This window comes from Staurois parvus, unplaced genomic scaffold (assembly GCF_062004578.1).
Source record: "Staurois parvus isolate SC_StPar_1 unplaced genomic scaffold, SC_StPar_1.0 ptg000308l, whole genome shotgun sequence".
Lineage (NCBI taxonomy): Eukaryota > Metazoa > Chordata > Amphibia > Anura > Ranidae > Staurois > Staurois parvus.
In genome coordinates this window covers 2894394-2910301 of record NW_028318104.1, presented here as the reverse complement: position 1 = coordinate 2910301, position 15908 = coordinate 2894394, and the positions used below count along the sequence as shown (strand labels likewise).

At 44.0% G+C, this 15908-nt stretch overlaps 1 protein-coding gene across 1 annotated transcript in view; it reads right to left on the bottom strand.

The window, feature by feature from the left end:
- The window catches only part of LOC149457671 (vomeronasal type-2 receptor 1-like), a 29310-nt gene that overhangs the window by 270 nt on the left and 13132 nt on the right, over window positions 1–15908 (bottom strand). Inside the window, exon 4 of the mRNA XM_089683399.1 lies at window positions 276–1058. Within this exon, the coding sequence (XP_089539525.1) occupies window positions 276–1058 (783 nt within the window). The remainder of the gene's footprint in view (window positions 1–275; window positions 1059–15908) is intronic.

Genomic DNA, 15908 nt, shown 5'->3' with positions numbered 1-15908 from the left:
ACTATATAAAGCAATTAGTAAAACAAATCAATAGAAAATTGATATAAAAAATCACTTCTTCCCCTTGTTTAAAAAAAAAAAGACATTTGTTAATTTATATTTAAAACCTTTAGAGATAAAACAAATGTGTTGGTGATTGAAGTTTTCCTGATTGCCCAGGAAATGGAAGGGTGGTGAAGATAGCTGTCCATCTCACTCCCTGAGTTTTTTCCACATAATTATTATATAATCTAGGATTGGTTCATAGTAATATAAACACTTATTATCCAACTCACCCTGTGCTGGAATCCAGTTTGTTCAGATGTATTTTTCTTCATGTACATCCAATGGAGAGCATTGGCCAGAACATATACAGCCCTGTATGCATAGGAGGGCAGAGTTGTATAAGTAGTAAACAGATGTGAGAGCTCTTTTAAATCTTTACACGGTTTTGCAGGAAAGTCATAGTAAAATTGTAAAAGGGCATTTTTGAATAGGTTTGAGCTGAGGCAGGTGAAGTAATAAAATCCAATATCTTCCAGTAATGGGTCATTTAACCAGCTAGAGAAGTTGACACTCATATTATAGAACTTTAATGTTATCTTTTGTGGCCAAATGAAAAAGAAGCTGCAGTTGATTAAACGTACACAGTTTCCAAAAGTGATACTATTTAGTTTATTCCATGTTGGTGGGAAAATAAATGTGATCGTTTCTATAACATTGGATATAGGAGCAATAAAATATTCAAAGTTTACATCGTAGGTTCCACACACTATGATAACTTTAGCTGCTGATTCATTAACAATCCTCATTCTCTGAAAGAAATCCGCTTCATTATTAGGGAGTTGAATGATATATTCTATGCAGATTCCATGTTGGTTCATCATCTTACTCAGTTCTTTTGTCTCATCCTGACCGCTGCCATCCCATGTTGTTAATATTCCAACCCAGTTCCACCCAAAATGCTGCAAAAAGTTTATAATAGCTGCAAAACGGACCCGGTCATCTGGTGTCATACGGAAGAAGGTTGGACTCATTTTTCCATCACTCATCAGAGGGTCAGTGGCCTGATAACTGATCTGGATAATATGATGGAAAATACATAAATGGGATGGACACATGGCAAACACTGAAATGTCACCCCTGTCCCAACATCTGACACCCAGAGATCATTAGACCATAATATCAACTCAGAAAATGAAAGTCATACTCATGATCTGTAAAGTCACAAATTATTGAGCTATTTGAAATGATCACCACCCCTTCATTCCTTTCTCTGATGGAATTGTTCTATGATGTCATCAAAGTCATTTTTTTGTTTCATCTCTTTCCACGCTCAGCAGAGCAAGATCATAGCATCGACCTTGACCCATGATGGCTTTCAAATATGAAAGTCTTCCATTGAGCATCATAGCCCCCCTTCACATCAGCAGTGCCCCCGCCACACAATAGAGCACCCTTACAAATCAGAGCCCTCCCTTACACACCACATTTCCCCTACACATCAGAGTCTCTTTGTAAACATCACAAACCCCATAAACATCAGAGCCCCTCTTTACATATTTGAGCTTCCCTAATAAAACTCCTTATACATCACAGTCCTCTTTACAGATCAGATCCCCCCATCACATCAAGGGTTCTGTCTTACACATGACAGCCCCCCTTACACTTCAGAGTTCCACTTATATATATGAGCACCCTTCTACACATTAGATCCCCCCTTCCCATGAGAGGCCCTCTTACACATTAGAGTCTCCCTTACACATCAGAGCCCCTCCCTTATATATTAGAAACCCCCTCACACAGAGCCCCTTTTACACATCAAAGTCCCTCCCTTATACATCAGAGCCTATCTCTTATAGTCTCATAGTCCATTTTACACATCAGAGGTCCCCCTTACACAACAGAAGAGTTGCCGTATACAAACACTACAGGCAGCATAGGTGCATGGCCATGAAGCCAGGAGGCAGAACCAGTCTAGATGAAAGGTTTGTTGTCCTGTAAATGCTGGGACCTGCACATCATTGCTTACAATCTGGGCTTCTGTTAGAAACCACGAGGCCCCATACAGCCAACCTGACAGGGCCCCCCTCCAAAAAGAAACACAGTTTACTATGCTTCAGTTATTAATCACAGATCACTCATTGTGTTCATTCAGGAAAAGAAGGGGCTAGTAAACACAACATATTTACCAGACCCTTTTCCCACTCTCTATCCTGAAGGATCCTATTGTGTGCCTACACCTGCTGATGGGAAGGAAAGGAGGGAGGCCAGCAGCACTGCGGGGGTGGCAGGCAGCAGGGGGAAACATATGGTGCACAGGGAGGGAGATGGGTGCATGGGAGGCACAATGGCTGGAAACCGATCCCTGTACGGCGCTCTCTGCAGCAGCTAAAAGCCGGCGGTAGGGAGAGGAGAAGCCAGATTTCAGATATAGAGGGATTGTTTCCAGTAATTGCCCCCCCCCCACACCATGCCGGTCACCCTTTCTGCCCACATCCAACTCACGCAGCTGCCTAGGCCCCCCTACTGGCCTGGGCCCCATACAGGAAGAATGCTGGTACTCCCTTATCTACGGCCCTGGTTGCAAGGACAGTGGTGGGCCCAGAAGTCAATAACAGGTGGGGGCATGGGACTTTGCATGGGAGACTGCAGGGTAGCTGGGGAGAAGGGTAATCGGTACTGAAGACTGCAGAGGAATGGAGAGAGGGAGAGGCAGAAACCAAAGACAGCTGCTGTCACGGATGGCATGCCAATAGACAAGATGGCTCTTCTGGATGGACCTCTGTGCACAGGCTAATACATGTTCCCTCTAATGCTCACAGGAACTGGGCAGATTATCGTACCTGTGCTCATACTCATGTGCGCTGGTGCCCACATGCACTTGTGACAGATGCTAGCACAAAATGGGCTATTTAATCTGGGCCATTGTTCAGGAACAATGCTGCTTTGTCTTCAGTCTCCTGTGTATCCTGAGATCCTGTATGCTGATTCCAGTTGCTGAACCGACTTTTCTTTTTTTTTCCCATAATGTTTATTAGAAACAAGAAAACAATGCAAGTCAAGAGTACAGCATAAAGGGGATATCATATAGATCACAACGGTCAAGGCATGTAGAAAGGCACAAGCTTTTAGGCAATACAATTAGTCTGAAACACTCAATCAACATATAATGTGGAAAGAGGATGTAGACTGCAAGAGATTACATCCAGACTAGAGGAAGAGCAAATCCAAACCAAGGTTTGGGTGTAGGACTCTGCGTAAGGACATAGACATCTATCTGATCTGAAAGCCTATTAAAATATCCTGGATTCATATGAGGATCAATGGGGGATGAAGCATGGCATGAAACCAGGTAAGTCTACATAGGAGGGGAATGCAGATCGGAATTTCTAGAAACTGTTTGTCAAGCCAAGGGGTACATATTATATTTTCAGAAATTACAGTATATACACTTCTCCATCAAGATCAATAACACAATCATCAGTCCCTCCCCTCATGCCAGGGTACTAGGTGTAATCCTAGACTCCCATCTGTCCTTTCAGCCCCAAATCCAATCGCTCTCCAAATCTTGTAGACTTCACCTCCGCAACATCTCCAAGATACAACTGTTCCTAACCTTGGAAACCACTAAGCAACTCATTCACTCCCTTGTTATATCCCGCTTTGACTATTGTAACTCCCTCCTCATCGGCCAACCTCATCGCAGGCTATCCCCTCTTCAGTCTATCATGAATGCTGCTGCCAGACTCATCCACCTTACTAACCGTTCTGTATCTGCCATCCCTCATTGCCAATCCCTCCCCTGGCTTCCCATTGCCCAAATTCAAAACACAAACAATAACGTATAAAGCCATTTATAACTCTGCCCCAAATTACATCACCGATCTTGTCTCTAAATATCACCCAAACCGTACTCTCCGCTCCTCACAAGACCTCCTACTCCCTAGCTCCCTTGTCTTCTCCCATGCTTGTCTCCAGAACTTCTCCAGAGCTTCCTCCATCCTCTGGAACTCTCTACCCCAATTTATCAGACTATCGCCTACTCTGCTCACTTTTAGGCGATCTCTGAAAACCAATCTCTTCAGGGAAGTCTATCCTGCCCTCAGCTAATACTGGAATCTTCTACTCTTCCAACCAGTCCATCCCCCACAGTTACTACCTTTTGTACCACTAGCCCCTCCCTCCTAGATTGTAAGCTCCAAGGAGCAGGGCCCTCAAATCCCTCTTGTATTAAACTGTATTGTTACTGCATTGTTAATGTATTGTCTCCAGTTATATTGTAAAGCGCTGAGCAAACTGTTGGCGCCATATACATCCTGTATAATAATAATATATATTGTACATTCACATCAGTCCCTAACCCTCAAGGGGTGTACAATCTAAGGTCCCTAACTCACATTCATACATACACATACTAGGGCCAATTTAGACAGGAGCCAATTCCCCTAACAGCATGTTTTTGGGGTGTGGGAGGAAACCCACACAGGCACAGGGAGAACATGCAAACTAGGCAGGTGGTGCCGTGGTTGGGATTTGAACCAACAACCCTAGTACTGCCAGGTGGAAATGCTAACCATTTAGCCACTGTGCTACCCATGGCCCACAATGCCTACTTATCATTTACAACAGGTTCTCACTTTACATCTGCTGATGTATACTGTACTTAACTTGATTATATAGAACAAACAACATATCCAGCCCACCCTTCTAATAATCCTATTTGGCAGAATCCAACACAAAGTCCATTTAATCTTCCTCAACTACAAAAACGATTCTGCAGCTCTCTTGGATACAACGCAAGGAATGCATATAGACCTCAAAACAAAAGTGAAAGAAAGATGAAATGCCTAGATCTAGTGCAATGAAAGTTTGTAAGTGTGTAGCCCTCTTTTGGGGGGCTTTATGACCTATAGGTAAATAAGGGAACCAGAACCGTCGCAAAGCAGAAGTTTGGGTTTGATAATGAAGCGGGTATTGCCTCCACCCAGGACAGGGCCTCTGTAAACAGAAGGAATTCCCTTCCTTGGAAATTATCCAATAATCTAATCAAAGTAATTGGGTGCAGAACAACATCTGCAACCAGCTGTCACGGATCCAACCTACACGCACACGCCCACAGTGACTAGCTAACCTAGGCATGCACATGCGGCAGTGACTTGGGGTAAAGAGGGAATGAGGGGGACTTACTTTGAGCATATATATAAGACCAACCGTGAAACACTTTCACAGCCCGCACTACCTCTGGCCACCACTAGAGGGAGACTCCACTCCAATCCATCTGGTTGACCACACACAGGCAGATACAATCTGGTGAATGCTAAGGGTTGAAGGGCAGCCTAGAAATTGGCACACCCTTCTAGGATTCCTCCAGCTATCCTACAAGCTAGAGCCCCGGTGTTAATCACTCTTCCACTGTCCACACACCCCCACACCAGACACAACACAAATGGTAGCTTGCCACCACCTAACAGTTTGTCCGCTGGACCACACACACAGATCTCCGTCTGGCAGACCTGCTACCTTACAATCTGCATGCAATCTGCCAACATGCAGTGCCATTGCATACAGATAGGCAATGAACTTGACCGAGCATAAAAAGACACTGCTATACAATACAATACAATCTCTCCAGAGATATGAGCCCGAGCTTAAGTACACAGAAGTCACTTATTAATTTAATGATTTAATATCCCGAAAGTGGGCAGTGCATAAAATATGTACAAAGAAAAAACAATTACAGAAAATACAAAAAGACACACAATTGGCTATTGACTATAAAATAAAAGGGAATAAAAACAGAAATAAAACTTTTACCAAGAGTTATCCTGCGACTGGAGCAAGTCAGAGAAAGTCCTCGATTTGCCAGTCAATAGAACCCGCTCTGTACGAATCACACCGTCCATATCTCAGGTCCTCAATTTATGGGAGTATGGATGTAGGCTGGACATTAGCCCTTGGCCAATCAACTCTGGGGGCTGTACCAGCCCACAGGACATTCTGGGTACTGAAATGCCCAAAGTCGATTGGACCAGGAACGGTTTGAATCACCAAGTCAGGGATTAAATTTCCAACACCAGCGCATCAGTCTGATCATGACAATACCAATCACTGTTCAGCTGTCGCAATCAGGTGCTATATAATAATTTTCTGCATTTCTCTGGGATTCTACATAGGCTACAAATATAGTTTTACATGCAGTTGTATCCTACAGTGTGTCCAATCAGAAGGAAGTATTTTCATCTCTCTGCAACTAATATTTTAGCTTTTATGAGAGATGAAATATATTCCTTTGATCTGCTAATATACGTCAGAGCTCCTAGACACATCGGAGCCATCTCTTGGGCTCCCACTGCCTCTGAAACCAAAATGTCTAGAGTTCTTCTTCTTAGATTTGTAGAAGTCGACTAAGTCTGACTATGTAGGTGACAAGTCTTATTGGCATCTAGGTGTCACCTCCAGCCTAGAGGATGCTCTGTCCTTTCAGATGCTAATTGGTGACCATAAGTCTCTGACTGAATTCTGAACACATCTTATTATTAACATGGAAAAGCTAAATCTACAATGTCATATTTCTACAGATCACATCTCAGCTACTCAAATCGTACATTTATGTCACATCAGCATATAATATTAACCATAAGTATATAGGTGTATGCCAATGTAGAGCTCCTCTAGTTAGATAAGGAGCGCTAGCTAGTTTTTTCTCAGCTAGAAAGGCCGAGTAACAGCCTGGGCTGAGTTAGAGGGTCAATTTTAGGTCAGAACTGAGAGGCTCTGCAGATCAGTTCCTCAATACTTCCCCCTGCTCTAAAAACTTGGAAAATATTCTAGAAGCAGTGGGCAGGGGTGCGAAGGGTCTTATCTGTATACTTAAGGGATCCTGGTTAATCCCCAGGCAGGGGGCTTGGCATGGAGTCAGGACAACCTTTAAGTATTACTGAGCCTGCTCAGCAGAAGGAGAGTTCGGGTGGAATGTGTGAGGAAGGCTGAGATGTAGGAGCCTGGGAGGGGGTCTGGTGGGAAAAGGCCTAACTACAAGCCTGGACCTGGAAAAGAGTGTCACTCAGCCTTATTAGTACCCAGAGGAAGGATCATCTGTGGAGCCGGGGAAGGAGCCAACATAGGCCTGAAGGCAGCCACCAACCCAAGCAGCTCACAGGCAAATACAGGCAAATAAATGAGTAATCCTGCACCCCCTGGGCCAGACATGGGGAGAGGGTGTTCTGGTGAGAAATCTGACTAGCTCTTTACCCGGGACTGTGTAACTTAAAGTTATAGCCACAGGATCTTCTTGTCCAGAGTTTCCTCCAGATAGAAGAGGATTCATTTAGGGAGGTACACCATGAGAGGCTGGAGAGATCTCCTAGAAGCGAATTTCCCATCTTGGACTTGGACTTGTATATAGTTGCCAGGAAGTTGTCTTCAGTTTGCAGTTTCCTTAGGCATCCCAAAAAAATCTCAAGGACTGCAAGGGCTGGGACAGTGATAATAATGGGGGATTTTAACTACCCTGAAATTGATTGGAGTAATGGTATTTCAGGAACAGGTAAAGGGTAAACATTTTTAAACCTACTACAGGACAATTTTACGGTACAGTTCATAGAGGCACCTACTAGGAACAATGCTCTGCTGGACCTGGTAATCTAAAACCATGCAGAGCTTATTACTAATGTCCATATAAAAGAACATCTGTGTAGCAGTGACCATAACATGATTTAATTTATTGTTAGCTGTAAACAGCAAGCACATACGGAAAAAATAAAACCGCTCAATTTAAAGAGAGTTCTTTTTCCGAGGCTGAGAGCTGCTCTCCAAGTCTTAAACTGGGAGGGAATATTGGCATCGATGAACACAACACAGAAATGGAAGTTCTTCAAAAAGACTGTATGTGAACACACTGCAAAATATATTCCCATGGGCAACAAGTTTAAAGGCTAAAAATCAAACCTATGTGGCTTACGGCCAAAGTTAAAAAGGCTATAGATAATAAGAAAAGAGCTTTTATTAAAAATAAAAATGAAGGAACACGATCATCGTTTACACATTACAAATAATATAACAGAATATGCACAAAGGAAATAAAGGCCGCAAAATTTGAAAACGAACGACAGATTGCAAAAGATAGTAGGACCAACCCCAAAAAATTCTTGAGGCGCATGCGCGGCCAGGGATGATGGCAGACGTATTCTGCTGAGCTCCGCTCATCCCCCGGCCAGGAGTGACTCACCCGCTCCGCACTACAGCTGATCTTCTGCCTCGGGTGAGTCACGTTTCACCAAGCACCCGGCCCAGCACCAGGGAGAGGCTTCTATGGGGAAGATAGGGCGCTGGAAGCCCCCCTCCCCGCAGCCTCAGGACCCGCGGCCCTCGCCTCTGCGGCGCTTCCTATATAGGCCGCAATCCCCGGCCTCTAGTGAGGATAGAGGTCCGAGGAACGATCCCGGACCTCTAGCGGCCGCGGAGGGTACTGCACCCTGTATAATCCCAGCACAGCTGCAAACCTCTGCTCCGATCCTTCCACACATGGGGGATCATGACCCCCAATTGACAGCAGGAGAAGCTATGGACAACCCTACTCCAGGGGGTCTCCCAGCCCCTGGTCTGAATCTTCAGCAGACAAAGTCGTCTCCTCTGCTCACAATCTCCGCGTTAGACGACAAGCTGCAAATTTTTTTACGAAACATTACCGCCTCTATAGCCGCTGAAGTGGGAAAATTGGCTAATGAGCTCAGAGGGGAAATAGCCCAGATTGGGGACCGCACGGATAAGCTGGAAAGTAAGTTTGATGATTTGGTGCAATACGTTCACGTTTTGGAGGAAGATAATGCCTATCTGAAACATTCCATGTCCCAAATGCAGCTCCAGCAAGAGGACCTGGAAAACAGGGAACGGCGCCAAAATATCCGTATACGTGGTTTGTCCGAATCTGTTGCTGATGCTCAATTGCACCGCCATCTACTGTCCTTCTTCATCGCTACTGCCCCCATGGTCCCAGAAGCAGATTGGCGGATGGATAGGGCCCATCGCTCTCTGGGCCCTAAACCGATTGAGGCAACCAGTCCACGTGACGTTATAGTCCGCTTCCACTACTTCCAAAGTAAAGAAGCCTTACTATCAGCAGCCCGCCACAAATCTTCTTTGGAGTTTAAAGGTGATAAACTCCAACTCTTCTGTGATCTTTCTCCGATTACTCTTGCTAAGCGACGGGCTTTTAAGCCGATCACCACACATCTTCAACATCATCATGTCCTGTATCGTTGGGGGTTCCCCTTTAAACTGGTGGTTGTTAGGGACAACACCCATGTTGTCCTCCGTGATCTTCAAGAGGCGGATTCTTTCCTTAAGCAGTTGGGACTTCCACCTCTACCTGATGATATGTCCTCGCCGCCGCCTACTCCATCCCGTCCTTCTGCCACCCCTTCCAAGATATGGACACCAGTCCGCGGAGGTCGGAGGAGACGCACACCGCAACGTCCACGCCCTCCCCGATCAAGCGACCCTCCTGCCTGATGATTTTCAGGGGTGACCTTTTGTGCCGAATCGGGTGTTTTGTTCGGCCATAGCCTTGCTGGGTGCATTTTATTTTATTTTGTTCTTGTTTTCTCTGGCCGGGTTTGACGTCCTCCCGGAAGTGTCGGATGTCGTGCTGCCCTCGATACTGTCTAGCCAATGGCCTAGACGACTTGGGCTTAGTTGACATTCCCAAGTTTATATCCTTGCGGATACCTGCTCTTCATTGTGTATTTTTTTCTGTTGTGTTATGTTTTCTGTTTTCTGTTATTTTTCTTTTTACTACATCGATGGTAATTTTTCCATTTGTCATGCTAATACATGTAGCCCAGCCACTGTTATTCTATAATGGCTTTGAGGTTTCTGTCATACAATGTTAAGGGCCTCAACTCTATTCATAAAAGGTGGATGGCTTTGAAAGAATTTCGATACTCAGGAGCAGACATCATTTTTGTCCAAGAGACCCATTTCAAATCTACAGGCTCCTTTTGTTTTGCCTCGAGATTTTTTCCCCGTGCCTACTCGGCTTTTGATCCTTCTGGGAAGGCCGGGGCGGCAATTTTGATTGGGTCACATTGCTCCCTTCGGGTTGTTTCCTCCAAAGTTGACCGACAAGGTCGTTTCATTCTTCTGGAGTGTATGTTTGGTGAGACTCCCCTAGTTCTGCTGAATTTATACGCCCCTAACACAGGCCAATTGCAATTTCTATCCCAAACACTCGCCGAACTGGATTCCTTGTCCACTTCGCAGGTGATAGTTGGGGGAGATTTTAATCTGATTCTTTCCCCCCATAAAGACAGAAAGGTTCTTTTTGAGTCCTCTCCCTCGAAGCGGCAATGCTCCTCTTCAAAATCCTTTCGTAGATTAATTAGGGAGCATCGTCTCTTTGACGCATGGCGGATTAAACATCCTCTCCATAAACAGTTCACTTTTTACTCTACCCCTCACCGTAGTTATTCTCGCCTAGACCATTTTTTCGTTTCTGCTCCATTGCTTCCACTTCTGGTCTCTTCTGATATTAATCCCATTACTTGGTCCGACCATGCCTCTTTGACTTTAAACCTTTTTTTCCCCCCTCTTATATCCAAACCTTGTCATTGGCGCCTTAATGAGACCTTTCTTTCCACAGACCATCTTAGAGATGAATTATCGCAGGGACTTGATACTTATTTCACCCATAATGTTGGTTCCGTAAACTCCTTCTCAACTCTATGGGAGGCTCACAAGGCGGTTTTTCGAGGGCTTTGTATTTCTATGGGTTCTCGTTTAAAAAAGTCCTCGGCGAGTGCTAGGGCTTCCCTCATACAACAGTTATCTTGGGCGGAAGGTCGGTTATTGGCTAAGCCATCTATTCCTGGGCTCCAGAGGGTAATTTCTCTACGGGATCAGGTTAAAGCTCTTGACTCCAGTAGGACTGCTCAATCCCTCCTTTGGGTCAAGCAGAAATTCTATGAATTTTCCAATAAGCCCCATCGTATGTTAGTCAATCGTCTCAAAGCTCAGTCCCCTTCTACGATGCCTGACTTACTAATACAGCCAGATGGAAGCCCCACTTACGATCCTCGGGCTATGGCAACTCTTTTTGGCTCATTTTACGGGAAATTGTATAACTGTTTAACCCCGGACCTGCACCCACCCCTCACACAGTCATTATTTGATAATTTTTTTGATACATTGTCACTCCCGAGTATTTCACCTTCGGACACTGCCACCCTTAATGCTGACATTACCCTAGAGGAATTACTGGACACAATCAAACTTCTCCCTTCTCGTAAAGCTCCGAGACCGGACGGACTGCCCTACTCCTGCTATAAAACTTTTATTGGTATTCTGGCACCGCATCTCCTCTCTCTATATCACGATCTTTTTAAGGGAATTATACCTTAGACTGAATTCTCCCGTGCATATATCTCGGTCATCCCTAAACCCGATAAGGACCATTCTATCGTGGACAACTACCGCCCCATTGCCCTACTCAATTCCGATTATAAGATTTTTACCAAAATTTTAGCCAACCGATTGTCGGGAATCATCTCCAAGATCATACATAGGGATCAAGTGGGCTTTGTACCTGCCAGACATGCCGCAGATAACACTAGGAGAACTATTGATCTGGTTGATCTGGTTAACAGGTCCTCTACCCCTACAGTGTTATTAAGCTTGGACGCTCAAAAAGCTTTCGACCGTTTAAGCTGGCCTTATATGTTCATGGTCTTGGAGAGATTTGGTTTCAAAGGTCCATTTGTAGCAGCTTTGAAGGCCCTCTATTCATTCCCCCTTTCACAGGTCAGATTAGCTTCTTTTCTCTCGCCTCCCTTTCAGATGTCAAACGGAACGCGTCAGGGCTGCCCACTCTCTCCTTTACTGTTTATTCTTTGTCTGGAACCTCTAGTTATCGCTATTAGGTCAAACCCGGATATTCGCGGGATACAGTCACATTCCCATGAGTACAAATTATCGTTATTTGCAGATGACATTCTTCTCACGCTTACGAGTCCCCATACTTCTTTACCGATTTTGCATAAGTCCTTGAAACAATTTGGGGCTATTTCAGGTTACAAAGTCAATACGTCCAAAACTGAGGCACTCCCAATACATATCCCACCTATCGTTTTGTCCTCGCTTCAGGAAGCCATTCCCTACCGGTGGTGCACACACTCTTTAAAATATTTAGGTACTAATATTTCCCTCTCTTACCAATCCATATACGAGGCCAATTTCCCCCCTTTGTTTATAGCAATCTCTCGCTCTCTGAAACGTTGGGATGCCTTGCCCATCTCTTTTCTCGGTCGCATTAACGTTCTAAAAATGACCGTGTTACCCAAACTCTTGTACTTGTTTGCAACTCTCCCCGTTCCCGTTCCTATGTCCAAGCTTCACTCGCTTCAGAAATCTTTCCTACACTTTATCTGGCACAATATGCGGCACAGGATTGCACGTTCTGTTCTGCTTTCTCCGCGTTCTAGGGGAGGTCTGGGAGCGCCGGATATAATCAAGTATTATTATGCAACTCACCTTAGTTTTCTTCTGTCATGGTCCACGCAACACCCTCCCAACACATGGACTGAGATTGAATCTTTACAACTGTCCCCAGTTCATCCATGTTCCCTTCTTTGGTCAACCGCGGCAGTGGATGTCTCTTCCTTCCGCCATCTATTCCTTGGTCCCATGCAATTTTCATTGACGGTATGGCAGAAATGTAAGACTCAATTTACTCTAGCCTCTGAATGCTCCCCTTTGACAAATATCCTCTACAACCCTAACCTGCCAGACAATATGGCCATATCTCGGATGTCTCTTTGGGTGGTATCTAACCTTTTTCAATTACGTCACTTGGTACATCTGGTGACTCGTAAATTACATTCATTCCCAGATCTCCAGAAAAAAGCTTCTTTACCTCCTCATCACCTATATATATATTTCCAAATACGCCATTTTTTCTCTACTTTATCACCCTCATTGATCCTGGGGAAGCCTACACCCTTCGAACGTTTATGTATGCAGAGCCCCCACCAAAGGGGTATTATCTCCTATACTTATAAAATTCTTATGGATGCATCCCCTTTATCTAATGAAACTCACCTTTACATGCGTAGGTGGTCTCAGTTTGTACAACGTGATATTGATTTACTGACGTGGAAGAATATTTGGGTAAATGCATCTAAATCTTCTGTTTGTGTGGTTTTTAAGGAAAACATTTATAAGATTATGATGTTATGGTACAAAACACCTGAGGTTCTTCATGCTTTCAACCCGAGTGCTTCTCCTGTCTGCTGGCGCTGTGGTAAGGATTCAGGTTCTCTCTATCATATTTTTTGGACTTGTAAATCTATTGTTCCTTTTTGGGAGGATGTCCGTTCCTTGTTGCAATCAATGCTTCATGCCTCGCTCCCTTTTGACCCTCTGCATTTTTTGCTGGGCTTGCCATTCCCGGGTCTATCTAATCCAGCCAGAAAACTTGCTGCTGACGTGTTGACCGCGGCCAGGAGAAGTATTCCTATGGGTTGGTTATCTTCTACTCCCCCCACACTGCTGACTTTGTACAAACCTATTGCTGAAGTAAGACGGATGGAGTATTTGACTGCTTTACATAATTGTTTGTCTGCTGTATTTGAGTTGATTTGGCTCCCGTGGGATTCCTTCATTTCCTCTTTGCCGGCTCGAATCTAAGATCCTGATTGTTTCTGCACTGATTTTGTATGACTTTGTATGATTCTATTGGACATGATTATATGTAGTTATGCCATCGATGTTTCTCTCTGTTCTGTTTATAATTTACTTATTTGAAAACCAATAAAAATTGTTAATACAAAAAAAAAAAAAATTCTTAAAAAATATTGTTAGTAAAAAGGTTCGGTCCGAGCATGTAGGCCCTTTACAAAATAATCTAGAGTGGGTGACTGGGGACAAAGAGAAGCTCTGTGTATACAAAGCAGCATGGGGGAGCTCTTGTCTATATTGGGCATGGTATTGACCCCAGATGATCCACATTGGCTCACAATTGATATGATCCAAAAATATTTAGACAGAATAAAGGTGAATAAAGCACCTGGACTGGATGGCATACACCCACGGGTCCTTAAAGAATTGAGCTCTGTCATTTCAAAGCCATTGTTTCTCATTTTTAGGGACTCTTTAATGACTGGCATAGTACCACTGGATTGGTGTAAGGCCAATGTGGGGCCAATATTTAAAAAGGAGTCAAAATCTTTACCAAGTAATTATAGACCTGTTAGTTTAACTTCTATAGTTGGGAAGATATTGGAGAGTTTAATAAAAGACCACATAGGTGAATTCTTGCTGGAAAAAAATATTTTAAGCAACAGACAGCATGGATTCATGAAAGACAGAAGTTGTCAAACAAATCTGATTTCTTTTTATGGTGAAGTGAGCAAAACCTTGGACAGAGGGGTGACGGTGGACGTGGTATACTTGGACAGAGGGGTGGTGGTGGATGTGGTATACTTGGACAGAGGGGTGACGGTGGACGTGGTATACTTGGAAAGAGGGGTGACGGTGGACGTGGTATACTTGGACAGAGGGGTGACGGTGGACGTGGTATACTTGGACAGAGGGGTGACGGTGGATGTGGTATACTTGGACAGAGGGGTGGCGGTGCACGTGGTATACTTGGACAGAGGGGTGGCGGTGGACGTGGTATACTTGAATTTTGCAAAAGCATTTAATACAGTTCCCCACACATGGCTACTGTGTAAAGTAAAGTCTAAGGGCTTTGAAAAATCTGTATGTCAGTGGATAGAAAACTGGCTAAAAGATCTTATTCAAAGAGTAGTGGTTAATGATTCATACTCTGAATGGTCTGGGGTCATCAGTGGTGTACCCCAGGGTTACTTTTAATATATTTATACACGATATAGGGTCTGATATTAAATATCTCATTTCAGTCTTTGCAGATGACACCAAGCTGTTATATAATGTCCTTACAGGATGTCTTCAACTTACAAGCCGACCTCAATGCTCTGTGTAATTGGGCCAACAATGTGGCAAATGAGGTTTAATGTAGATAAATGTAAGGTTCTGCACTTGGGGGTTAAGAATATGCATCATACATACTGGGGGGTACAACTGGGGGGGTCAATGGTGGAGAAGGATCTGGGGGTTCTGGTAGATCACAAGCTTAATAATGGCATGCAATGCCAAGCTGCGGGTTCTAAAGCGAGCAAAATACTCTCTTGTATTAGGAGAGGTATAGACTCCAGAGAGAGAGATACCATATTACCCCCCCCCCCCGGTACAAATCATTAGTAAAACCTCATCTGGAATATGCAGTTCAGTTTTGGACACCAATTCACAAAAAAGAACATTGGGGAACATGAGAAAGTACAGAGAAGGGCGACTAAACTGATACAAGGCATGGAGGAGCTCAGCTATGAGGAAATATTAGAGGAACTGAATTTATTCGCTTGAGAAGAGGAGATTAAGGGGGGATATGATCACCATGTATAATACATAAGGGGGGGATATGATCTCCATGTATAATACATAAGGGGGGGATATGATCTCCATGTATAATACATAAGGGGGGATATGATCTCCATGTATAATACATAAGGGGGGGATATGATCACCATGTATAATACATAAGGGGGGATATGATCTCCATGTATAATACATAAGGGGGGATATGATCTCCATGTATAATACATAAGGGGGATATGATCTCCATGTATAATACATAAGGGGGGATATGATCTCCATGTATAATACATAAGGGGGGATATGATCTCCATGTATAATACATAAGGGGGGATATGATCACCATGTATAATACATAAGGGGGATATGATCTCCATGTATAATACATAAGGGGGATATGATCTCCATGTATAATACATAAGGGGGGATATGATCTCCATGTATTATACATAAAGGGGGGATATGATCTCCATGTATAA